Source organism: Lepus europaeus, chromosome 17 (genome assembly GCF_033115175.1).
Source record: "Lepus europaeus isolate LE1 chromosome 17, mLepTim1.pri, whole genome shotgun sequence".
In the NCBI taxonomy this organism is placed as follows: Eukaryota; Metazoa; Chordata; class Mammalia; order Lagomorpha; family Leporidae; genus Lepus; species Lepus europaeus.
The window spans coordinates 1751058-1762641 of record NC_084843.1 but is presented as its reverse complement, the minus strand read 5'-3'; the positions used below and the strand labels follow the sequence as shown (position 1 = coordinate 1762641).

The 11584-nt window shown below is 49.5% G+C and overlaps 1 protein-coding gene across 2 annotated transcripts; it reads right to left on the bottom strand.

Moving 5' to 3' along the window:
- Positions 1-2187: 2187 nt before the first annotated feature.
- LOC133775707 (endogenous retrovirus group K member 18 Env polyprotein-like) lies at positions 2188-9769 on the bottom strand. 2 transcript variants are annotated; one of them, XM_062214184.1, is made up of 2 exons: positions 9252-9769; positions 2188-4176 (listed from the first exon to the last, which is right to left on the bottom strand). In XM_062214184.1, exon 2 carries the CDS (start codon positions 4086-4088, stop codon positions 2373-2375), a length of 1716 nt encoding a protein of 571 aa, XP_062070168.1. In that variant the 5' UTR covers positions 4089-4176; positions 9252-9769; the 3' UTR covers positions 2188-2372. The 2 variants fall into 2 exon arrangements, with proteins under 2 accessions (XP_062070168.1, XP_062070167.1); XM_062214183.1 differs by having other exon boundaries at positions 9299-9769.
- Between the last annotated feature and the right edge of the window lie 1815 nt (positions 9770-11584).

The following is an 11584-nucleotide window of genomic DNA, read 5'->3' as shown; positions in this document are numbered from 1 at the left end:
AGACTCCTGTCCACTGCTTCTCTCCCTAAGTGATGACAATGGCCAGGGCAGGGCTGAGCCAAAGCTGGGCGCTGGAAACTCGGTCCAAGCCCCCATATGAGTGGCAGGAACTTGGACCATTCCCTGCTTCCTCCTGATGCAAGCATTAGCAGGAGCTGGACAGGAGCTCAAGCTAGGACTTGAACCCAGGCACTCTGGACGTGGGATTGGGTGTCCCTCTGGCCGCTTACCTCCTGGGCTCGATGTCCACCCCCGTTGTTCCCTTTAACCGTCATGGTTTTCATGCCTAGGAACTTTGGGCCTTGTCTGTCCCTTGCATGCATCACAGCACCACCCTGCTGAACGCTTGCACGGCCACTGCCCGGCCTGTGCTGCTTGCTGCTTGAGCTGCTCTTTCCCCTGGGCTTTCTCTGCGGGCTCCTCGGAGCGGAGGGAAGAGCCCGACCTCCTCCCGGGAACCCCGTGCACTGCAGACTTCCTGCTAGCGGCGGTGGAAGGGTTCCAGGCCTGCCAACGCGCTGCCCGTGGTGTCCAGGGAGGTCCAGGGAGACCCTCCCCAGGGCGAGGTCCACACAATCTGCTTCCTGCAGAGCAAGGCATCCTGCTAATACTCAAGGGTGACGGAGCCTCTGCCGCCCTGGCCTGATGCGGGGAGCCTCTGGGTGACGGAGCCTCTGCCGCCCTGGCCTGATGCGGGGAGCCCCTGGGTGACGGAGCCTCTGCCGCCCTGGCCTGATGCGGGGAGCCCCTGGGTGACACAGCCTCTGCCGCCCTGGCCTGATGCGGGGAGCCCCTGGGTGACGGAGCCTCTGCCGCCCTGGCCTGATGCGGGGAGCCCCTGGGTGACACAGCCTCTGCCGCCCTGGCCTGATGCGGGGAGCCCCTGGGTGACACAGCCTCTGCCGCCCTGGCCTGATGCGGGGAGCCCCTGGGTGACACAGCCTCTGCCGCCCTGGCCTGATGCGGGGAGCCTCTGGGTGACGGAGCCTCTGCCGCCCTGGCCTGATGCGGGGAGCCCCTGGGTGACGGAGCCTCTGCCGCCCTGGCCTGATGCGGGGAGCCCCTGGGTGACGGAGCCTCTGCCGCCCTGGCCTGATGCGGGGAGCCCCTGGGTGACGGAGCCTCTGCTGCCCTGGCCTGATACGGGGAGCCCCTGGGTGACGGAGCCTCTGCCGCCCTGGCCTGATGTGGGGAGCCTCTGTGAGACTCCGGCCTCGGCTGCCCCCGTGGCTGGCTGGCACAGCTGCTGAGGGAGGTGCTGCAGGCTCACAGGGCTCTGCAGAAGCCCCAGGGTCACCCTGGTGCCGGCCTCACCTCCTGGGATGGGAGGTGATGTTTTCTTCTTTCTGTGGTGCACAGACCCTGTGCATTGTGGTGGTGAATTCTGAGACCAGGGCCCGCTCTTCTGGGCTGCTGGGGGCGCGCATGTGGGCAGGGCTTCAAATCCCGGTGTGGGGGGCGGGTAGGAGTGGAGAAGTTGGGGGTAGGGGCTGTGGGGAGGATGGGGGGCTGCAGGCGGGTAGCAGTGGGGGTTGCTCAATGCGTGCTTGGGGCAGAGGAGGCCCCGCTGAGGCAGGTGTGGGCTGTGCCTCCCTTAGTGCTGGGGGTCCAGGCAGCAAGGTGTCTCCCTGGGATGGTGCTGAGGAAGTGGGCGCAGGGTAGGCCGGGGGGGGGGGGGTTGATAAGAAGAGGGGATGCATGCAGAAGGACTTTGGGAAGCTGCGGCGAGCCTTGACCAGCAAGGCACAGAATTAACGGCACGAAGATCCTTCTTCAATCACGGTTTATTGAGACGCCACTTGGTTGTCAGTACAGATGTAGGCGGAGAGGCGCTAAACACATTTCTTCCACTGCTTATGTACCCATCCCCTGTCCCAGTACATAGTCAAACATTATCTTAAGTCTAAACATGGCGAAAGAGCAGCACAATACAGACCCACAAAAACAGGAAACTTTAGAGTAAACATGTCTTACCGGGGGAGCAGGAACTGGCCCTGTTAAACATTAGTGCCTTCACATAGACACTTATCTAAAGCTGTTTGGGAGAGTACACAAGCAACTTTTACTCCAGCACGTAGGCATGCAAGCAACTTTTACTCTAGCACGTAGGCATGCAAGCAACCTTTACTCTAGCACGTAGGCATGCTGCCACAGTTCCCCCTTTTTTGTTTTTTTTACAGCAAATGAGGTCTTATCCCCGATCAGGCCTTCACCTCATGATGTGCTGGCCGATCAAGGGGCGCCTGTGCTCAGGGATACTCCCATTCCGGTGCAATGAGCAAAAGCTCTCGGAGTGCTAAGGCAATATCCCAGATGAAAGAATTCCTTATCAGGTGCAATGGCACTATGGCCCCTGAGTGCAAGGACATTCTTTAAGCTTCTTTAAACATGCTGAGCCAAACCGCGGGGGAACTGCCTGCCTCAATTGCGGCCATTGCTTGCAGGAGAGCAATTTTTTCGCGCTTGCGGCTCCGTACTAATCGGAAAAGAACAAAAAGAGTACACAATAGCCCTGATAGTAATACAGCTCCGAACAATCCAACCCCCACCCATTCTTTGAACCATTGTAACCCCTGTAATATATAATCAGAAAACCCTTTCAGAGTGACAACAGATGCTCTAGTTTCATTCAGCTGCAAAATCATGATAGTAAGATTTTGCTGAAGTTCCCCAAATTCCATAGACCAGTTCCCTGATAGATAAGACCCAAGTTTTCTTGACTCATTTAGAGAGGCTGGATATGGCGTAACACACATATGGTGCAGTCTCTGAACGCAACCTAGGCTGGTGACTTCAAAAAGATCTTCCATAGCTGCTTGCAGCAAGTCCATGCGTTTATTTAATAGTAGCACCCCTGAAGCCAGATGATCATTTATGCGTTCCTGGACAAATAGAGCGTCTGATGATCTTTTTACGACGTCATTAATAGTCTGCACAGTTTGAACAGTGGAAGCCATGGCCACTCCCGCCGTAACAGCCGCTGCGGCAGAGGCGACAATTGCCGTTACAATGGCTATAACCCCAAAGTCCCGTGGCTGTCGAAACAAAACTGCCAGAGGAAATTCCTCTGGGTCAGTCACTACTGGTATAGGAACATAGGTAGGTACACGCATTACTACCATAGTTTTCTGAGTTCCATTCCAACACTGGGTTAAATAGCATGTATCATTTCCTGCACATTCTATTATCGTCCCATTATCTTGTTTATCTGTCAAAAGAAAAATAAAGGGAGGATCGACACAAACATGACTAGACAGGAGGCTCATATTATGCAAAGAATGCGATGTAAAGTTACTGAGTACGTGACTAGTTATGTTATAACTGCCACTAGCATTATAGAGGCTTATATTAATAGAATCAAGCCTTGCCAAAGGGGACAAATCCATACTAGCTCCACGTCTATTCCACAATACCCAGGAGGCTAAAGGATTGCCCGCTCTGGGTTTCTGATATAATTTGAATTTAGGAGAAAATTTATACGGTTCTTGGGTTTCTACATTTTCTGTGCAATCACCAAATCGCGGGGGATAGCTGAATTCCCGAGTGATGCACTTTGGTACAGGTCTAGATATGTTCCATGAAGCACTGGAATTGGTTCCTGTCTGTATTAAAAAAGGGACTGTTATGTTGGCTGTGATCAGGAGTGTAGTGACATTAGCCACGGTGCTATTACCTCCTCCTCCTGTTCCATTTGTGCTCCCTAGAGCAATCTTTGTAAGGGCCTCGAGCACCATTGGGATCGAGAGGTCAGGATTTAGATATTTAAAGGGATCATATATCCAACTAAGGTTATATGAAAGAATCTGTATACAGGGACTCTGCGAGTTCATAGAAAAACACAAGCTATTATAGAGGGTAACATTAGTGGCATTATATCGCATTTGTTGCATATTTTGTGGTGTTTTGCACGGTATTTCTAACTGACAGTCTCTATTATACAATTGAGGAAACATCTTATCACTAGAGAACACTGGCTTAGGTATTGGCCATGTTCTCGCAATGGCCCACAGGGTCACATCCTTTGATATCGTCATGGGAAATGTCAACCATAGTCCCATCAGTATCCATGTCAGACGTTTCATTATCATGCCTCGTGTTCTCTTGTCGTTCCTCTTCTTTCTTATCTGTCACTCTCCTTGTCAGTCTTTCTGGAATCCAGATCGGGTCTGGTCGTTCCTGCGGAAAAACACAGATTGCTCCCCTGGATCTCTGTATCACAGGATCCGGGCCATACCATTTGTTATCTAGTACATCTTTCCACATGACCTTTTGGCTAGTTTGTACAGGATTTTTTGTATGCCTCATAGCCGCTGATTCATTCTCTGTATTAAAATGTAAGAAATTGAGAGTGTATAATGCAATAGCGAGGCGTTCTCTGGGGGTTGCATGGAGCGCAATTCCCCCTTTCTGTTTTTGCAATGTTTCTTTTAGGGAGCGATTAGCGCGCTCCACAATGCCTTGGCCTTGAGGATTATACGGTAGGCCAGTTTTATGAGCTACTTGCATTTGTGACATAAAGGTAGCGAAGCCTTTTGAAGTATAAGCGGGCCCATTGTCAGTTTTTATGAGGGCAGGCTTTCCCCAAGCTGCCCAAGCCTCAAGACAATGAAGTTTCACCTGTGCTACACGTTCCCCAGACAAGGAAGTGGCATGAATGACACCAGAATATGTGTCCACTGAGACATGTACGTATTTTTGCCTACCGAATTCTGGGATGTGTGTAACATCCATTTGCCATAAGGATAAAGGTTTTAGTCCCCTAGGATTAACACCAGAATGTGGCGGATGGAGGAATATTGCACAATCTGGACAGGCCTTTACAATTTGCCGAGCTTGTTCTCTGGAGATATGAAAGCGCAAGCGCAGCGTATTAGCTGGAACATGAAAAGAGGCATGAAAGTTTTTTGCTAGGTCAACAGAAGTCAGAGATACAAAGACACTATTACGGGTTGCGATATCTACCTTGGCATTAGTTTTACTCATAGGTCCAGGGAGGCCAGAATGAGCTCTTATATGGCCAATGAAAAAGGGCATACGTCTAACCAGGATAGCTTGCTGGATTTGTCGAAATATTGGGGCTACCGTGCTATGCGACTGTATATGAGCTACAACCTCTAGTGAACGGACAGCATTTACCACATATTGGGAATCTGAGATAATATTAATGGGTTTATCTGAAAATGTGCGAAATACTGTCAATACCACTAAGCACTCTACCACTTGAGGGGCGTTAGGGCGAAAATGAAGAATCACAGGCTCTGAATCAGTTGTAGCATACGCTCCACGACCAGTCTTGGAACCATCAGTATAAATAGTTGTTGCAGCTGGAATGGGTTTGCTCTTTGTAAGTTTAGGAAAGTAAACTAAATTTCGCTGCACAAAAGTTAATAATTTGTCCGCTGGTAAGTGATTATCAATTACACCTGAGAAGGCAGTTAGAACAATAGGCCAAACGTTAGTGGTACCGGCAAGAGTCTCAATTTGCATTTGAGTATAAGGCACAATCAGCTCATCAGGATGTTTACCAAAATGCATTGTGCAAAACTTGAGACCCAGAAGAGCATAATGAGCTACTAATTCAGGATAATACCGCAATGTTCTTACACCCGCTGAATTACCATGTATCCACCATAAAGGAGCATTTTGCCACACCACTCCAGTAGGTGTAGTGGGCGTAGCAAGAATGCATAGTAGTAATTTTTTAGACGGATCAAACCTACATAGTTGGGCTTTACTAATGGCCTTTTCTACGAGTTGCAGAGCTTTAACGCCCTCAGGAGTAAGTTGACGAGGAGAGGCAATATCTGGATTGCCCTCCAGAATAGAGAACAAAGGTTGCAGGTCGTTTCGGGTCAGCGGTAAATATCCACGTAGCCAATTTATGTCCCCTAGCAGTTTTTGAAAATCATTCAGTGTGCATAGGTTTTGAGTGCTAATGCAGAGCTTCTGTGGCCGAATGGAAGTTGTAGTAATTTCTGCTCCTAAAAATTGCACCACATCAGATTGTTGTATTTTTTCTGGGGCAATAGAAAGACCATATGCGTTAAGGCAGGAGGAGAGCAATGCAAAGGCCTTATCTACTAATTGCTGTGAATGAGCTGTGATAAGAATGTCGTCCATATAATGAATGATACGGACTTGTGAAAACTGTTTTCGTACTGGTGCGATAGCCTGATTAACATATAATTGGCAAAGAGTAGGGCTATTAGCCATGCCTTGAGGCAACACTTTCCATTGATACCTTGCGTCAGGCATTTCATGATTCTCTGAAGGGAGAGTAAAAGCAAATCGCTCTCGATCTAAAGAATGTAAAGGTATGGAAAAGAAACAATCCTTAATGTCTACCACTAGCATAGGCCAGCCCTTTGGAAGGGAAGACAGAAGAGGCAGTCCTCTCTGTACTGGTCCCATCAATTGCATCTGTCTATTGACTGCTCGCAGATCATGCAAAAGCCTCCATTTGCCTGATTTTTTCTTTATGACAAAAATTGGAGTATTCCAGGGCGATACTGAGGGCTCTATATGTTCTAACATCAGCTGCTCTTGCACAAGTTCTCTAGCGGCGGCGAGTTTTTCACGACTGAGGGGCCACTGGGGCACCCACACTGCCTTATTCGTATTCCAGGGAATACGTAATAGCTTTTCCTCAGTGGCCCCTAGGAAAAACCCACGCCTTTGCGGTCTGTTTTTTGAACTGACTCCACCGGTTCTGATATACCCTGAAGATTTTTCCCTAACCCTTTATTGGGCATATATCCTTGTCTTGCCATGATATTTTTGCTAGTCTGCGAATACTCATTAGTCAATATGAGTTTCATCTGGGTTTGTATATCCCTACCCCATAAATTTATAGGTAAATCTACCACAAAGGGACGAAAGGTGCCTTGTTGTTTATCGACTGTCCAGTGGAGTTCCTTAGAACTTATTTCTGGAGCCTGTCGATATCCCAATCCTACCAAGTCTTGAGAGGCATGCTGCAAAGGCCATCCCTTTGGCCAAAATTGTTTGCTCATAACACTACGATCTGCTCCTGTATCCACTAAGCCTGAAAAATGTTTACCCTCCACCTCTATCTGTAACATTGGTCGGTCATTTAATTCCATGCTTAGACATGCGAGATCGATTCCTGTAGATCCAAAACCAGATGCGCCACGGTTATGTGACCGGGCGGGGTATTTTTCATGACCTGATTGCAGTATCAGAAGTTGTGCTACGCGATCGCCAGGGGAAATGGAAATTACTCCAAAAGGGGAGTAGCACATTACTTTAATAACACCCTCATAGTCAGGATCAATTACTCCTGGTAAAACAATTAACCCTCGTAGCGTTGATGATGATCGTCCAATGATTAATCCTGCGGTATTCTTTTCTAATGGGCCCTGCATGTCTGTATCTATTATCTGTACTCCCATGCTCTGTGTTAATACCAAGCCGGAGGTGGCACGGAGGTCCAGCCCTGCGGAGCCCGCGGTTGCTCTGCGGACTTCGGGGGTGGCTGCATGGAAGGTTCCTGTAGTGCCCCATATGCTTTCGGGCCCTGGGGACGGGGGCCCCGATATCCGTTTTTTGACTCCTTTTCTATTGTCTCGAGGGGTTGTCCATTAATGTCTTTTACTGACCTACATTCATTAACCCAATGCTTCCCCTTTTTGCATCTGGGACAAGTGCCAGGTATTTGTCGCACAGGATTGTTATGCTCCTTTTGTTCTTTACAATTTTTCTTAAAATGACCAATTTTCCCACACTTAAAACATGCACCATTATTGTTATTACGTTTTGTTGCAGTTAAAATAGCAGCAGCAAGCCCAGCATTAGTTAATGGTCCCCCAATTTCCCTACATGCCTTCAACCAGGCTTCTAGCCCTTTTCCTTTCCATGGAGTTATGGCTCGTTTGCAATCTTTAGTAGCTTGCTCATATATAAGCTGCTGAATTAAGGGCATTGAACTCTCCACGTCCCCAAAAATTTTTCCCGCTGCTTCCATCATTCTACCCACAAACTCTGAAAAAGGCTCATTGGACCCTTGAATAATTTTTGTTAAATTCCCCGAGACCTCACCTCTTTTGGGTAAAGTCTTCCAAGCCCTGAGATATATGTCATTAATCTGTCTGTATACTTCAAGGGGGTAGCGAGTTTGATCAGCCGCCCATTGTCCTTGTCCTAAAAGCATATCTGCTGTCCAATGCGGCTGACCATCCCGCACATTTTGTCTAGCCTGTGTATGTGCAGCATCGGTAACAATGGATCTGTAATCGAGATATTGTCCCGTGCTGAGGCTGCCTCGTGCAATCTCAAACCAATCTGAAGGTGTCATAGCATTAGTGGTTAATCGTCCTAACAAAGTTAAAGTATAGGCGGCATTGGAACCAAATTGGCGAGCGGCCTCCACTAGATCTTTTAACTGTTTATATGGTATAGGCTCATGAAATCGGCGTTGAGTTTGTTGTTCCTCAAATACCGGGAAGGCTGATGCCAATTGGGCCCACGTTTCCCTTTTAATAAAATGACTGCCTTTACTGTGCTTAACATAAGGGGGAGGGCGCACGCTAGCAGCCTGAATTTTATTATCTGCGCCCTGTTCCTCAGTCTCACTGAAATCATCATCCAAATCTTCTTCATACTGCTCCTCTTCTGCCAATCTAAGATCCTCAAACTCACTTAAGGCGGGGTACAAAGGTGCTGAAGGTTTTTCTTTTTCTGAGCTCAAAAATTTCTTCATTTCCTTGCGAGATCTCTTATCTTTTACCTTGCCTTTTCTTTTGGTATGTTCCCTCTCCTCTGTAATACTTTGTTCCGACCAACTATCCTGCTGGTCAGCTAGTGCTCTTCTCCCTTGTTTGATAATTTCCACATTTTTACCAGTTTGTAAGCAGGAATGTACCAATTTCCAAAACGGAAAGGTTCCTGCCCTAAGCGACCCCTTTTCTTTAGCCTGCTCTAAATCCTTTCCTAATTTTTCCCAACATTTCAAATTAATATCTCCAGTGTAAACAAACCAAGGGGCTTTCCTGTCTATATCTTCTAAAATTGTCTTTATTGTTTTTGTGGAAATTTTTAATCCCCTTTCTTTTAATAATGCTTGTATGGGATCCACGAAATTTTCACTTTCATGACTATTGGCAGTACCCATATCTATGATTCTAAAAGGCACTGTTTCCTTTTACTCTGGGCCGCACACAACTTTAGAACTAAAACAATAATAAGAGAGAAGGCAAAAATGATAATAACCAGGAGAAATTCTTCTAACATACCCTTCCTCGACGTCGACCCGTCTCCCGTGTGAAGTTCTGGACCTTACCTCTCCAGTCGTGCAATGTTACGCGTCTGGTTCGAGTTCCCGGGTTTCGGCACCAGCTGCGGCGAGCCTTGACCAGCAAGGCACAGAATTAACGGCACGAAGATCCTTCTTCAATCACGGTTTATTGAGACGCCACTTGGTTGTCAGTACAGATGTAGGCGGAGAGGCGCTAAACACATTTCTTCCACTGCTTATGTACCCATCCCCTGTCCCAGTACATAGTCAAACATTATCTTAAGTCTAAACATGGCGAAAGAGCAGCACAATACAGACCCACAAAAACAGGAAACTTTAGAGTAAACATGTCTTACCGGGGGAGCAGGAACTGGCCCTGTTAAACATTAGTGCCTTCACATAGACACTTATCTAAAGCTGTTTGGGAGAGTACACAAGCAACTTTTACTCCAGCACGTAGGCATGCAAGCAACTTTTACTCTAGCACGTAGGCATGCAAGCAACCTTTACTCTAGCACGTAGGCATGCTGCCACAGGAAGCCCCTGCAGCGTGGGTTGTAGGAGCTATAGGGGCTGGGCGGGGACAGGGGTGAGGGGGAGCTGGGCAGGGGCCATCCTGCAGACCCAGGAGGGACAGCACGCCCCAGGGATGCCACGTGTGGATGAAGTCGTGGCTGAGTGGGAGTGGTCCAGGGAGATTGGCAGCTGTGGGGGGCTTCTTGGAGGAGACGGAAAACCAGAGGTGACAGGCAGGACACATGAGTGGGTTCACCAGGCCCTGGGGAAATGCCATGGCGGGGGAGGGGTGGGAAGGTCCCAGATGTATCATCTGGGGACTTTCCATCTCTGTGGGGTGGTGCTTGGGGTGATGATGTCATCGGAGTTAGGGAACCTGGTCTGAGACACAGCTCCTTCCTGGGGCAGGGGTGGGGTCAGCAGAGTCAGGGGCCCGGCTCCACCCCACTGCTCCTGTGGGAGGCATCTGTTCTCCCACCACACATGCGCACTCAAGTCGGCGTGTGTGTGACAATCAGGTGCCGTCCGGGATTCGGTGAGCCAGGCAGGGCTGGAAGCCCCTCCACAGCCGTGCCTCCTTCCCCCACCTTGTAGCTCTCCTGGCCCCTGAGTGCGCAAGCAGGCCTGCCAGGCTGCCGTCCTCGTGGAGGGGCCCTAGTCGCCGAGTGGTGGGTTTGTGGGGCTCCCCTCACTGCCATTGTGGGTGGGCACAGCCTCTGACAGGCTCTGATGGCTGGGCCATGCTGTGCTGATCGCCAGAAAATGGAGAATTTGGTGTGCCGGAGACTGTCTTCAGGATCACGTGGGTGCTGCTTCTGTGGGCGCCTGGGAGACTGAGTTTCCCAGTCCTGGAAGTGGCCCACAGGTGGGAGGAGGCAATGGCCCTTCCTGGCTGGGGGTGACAGCTCTGCAGTCCCACTGAGCACGCGGAGCAGAGAGAGAGGCGGCAGGGGGGTAAGGGGACCTCCGTGGTGTGCTCCGCCTCCCTAGCAGGTGCCTCAGGCCCCACCAGAGCGGTCAGACGGCCGCACCACGAGGGCATCCATCACGACAGGATGAGCAGGTGTCAGCCCCAGCTTGGACTTTGAGGTGTCACTGGCCACAGACTAGAGGCAGGTCTGCAGTGCTACAGTGTTTCTGGGGCTTGATCCTGGTCTCCAGTGCCACAATGTTTCTGGGGCTTGGTCCGGGCGGAGCACCTGGGAGGCCTCAGTCTGCAGTTCCCAGAACCTGGCCACGTGGTTTGTCCCCAGGAAAGGAGCGCGGCGTGGGCGAGAGCGTGGGAATGATTAGAGACTGCGCTCTTCCCTTGCGGGGAGAAAACGCCTGCAGGAGCCCGATTGATCCTTCAGTGATCTGCGTGTTGGGGCTCTGTTCTCTCGACTTTCACCAAGGGAAATTTCAAGTGAGAGACCAGAAGGAAAACGCACCACTTACTTTAAAATGCATTTTTTTTTCCAGGGGAAAATTGAACAGTGTGATGGTTGCACTACATTTTGCAAAAAATATATATTTTTTGCAATGTATGATACGTTAGACTTGCCATGAGCTTCCTGCCAGCAATGGCTCTTCCTTCATTTAACTCTGGGCTGCAGTGCTGGCCAGGCTTGGGGAGGGGAGCGGGGAGAGCTGGGATAATGGAGAACACATTGAGACCCGATGTCTGGCATTTGCATTTTGTGAAATTTGTCTTCGTGCTTCTGGGAGAAATAATTTTAAAGTAGCAGCAGGAGTAAGAGCCCTTACAAAAATTCAATACACATTGCAGACTTATTTTTCCTAGCTGTGGACGGCTGTGTAGGTGGAATCATTGTA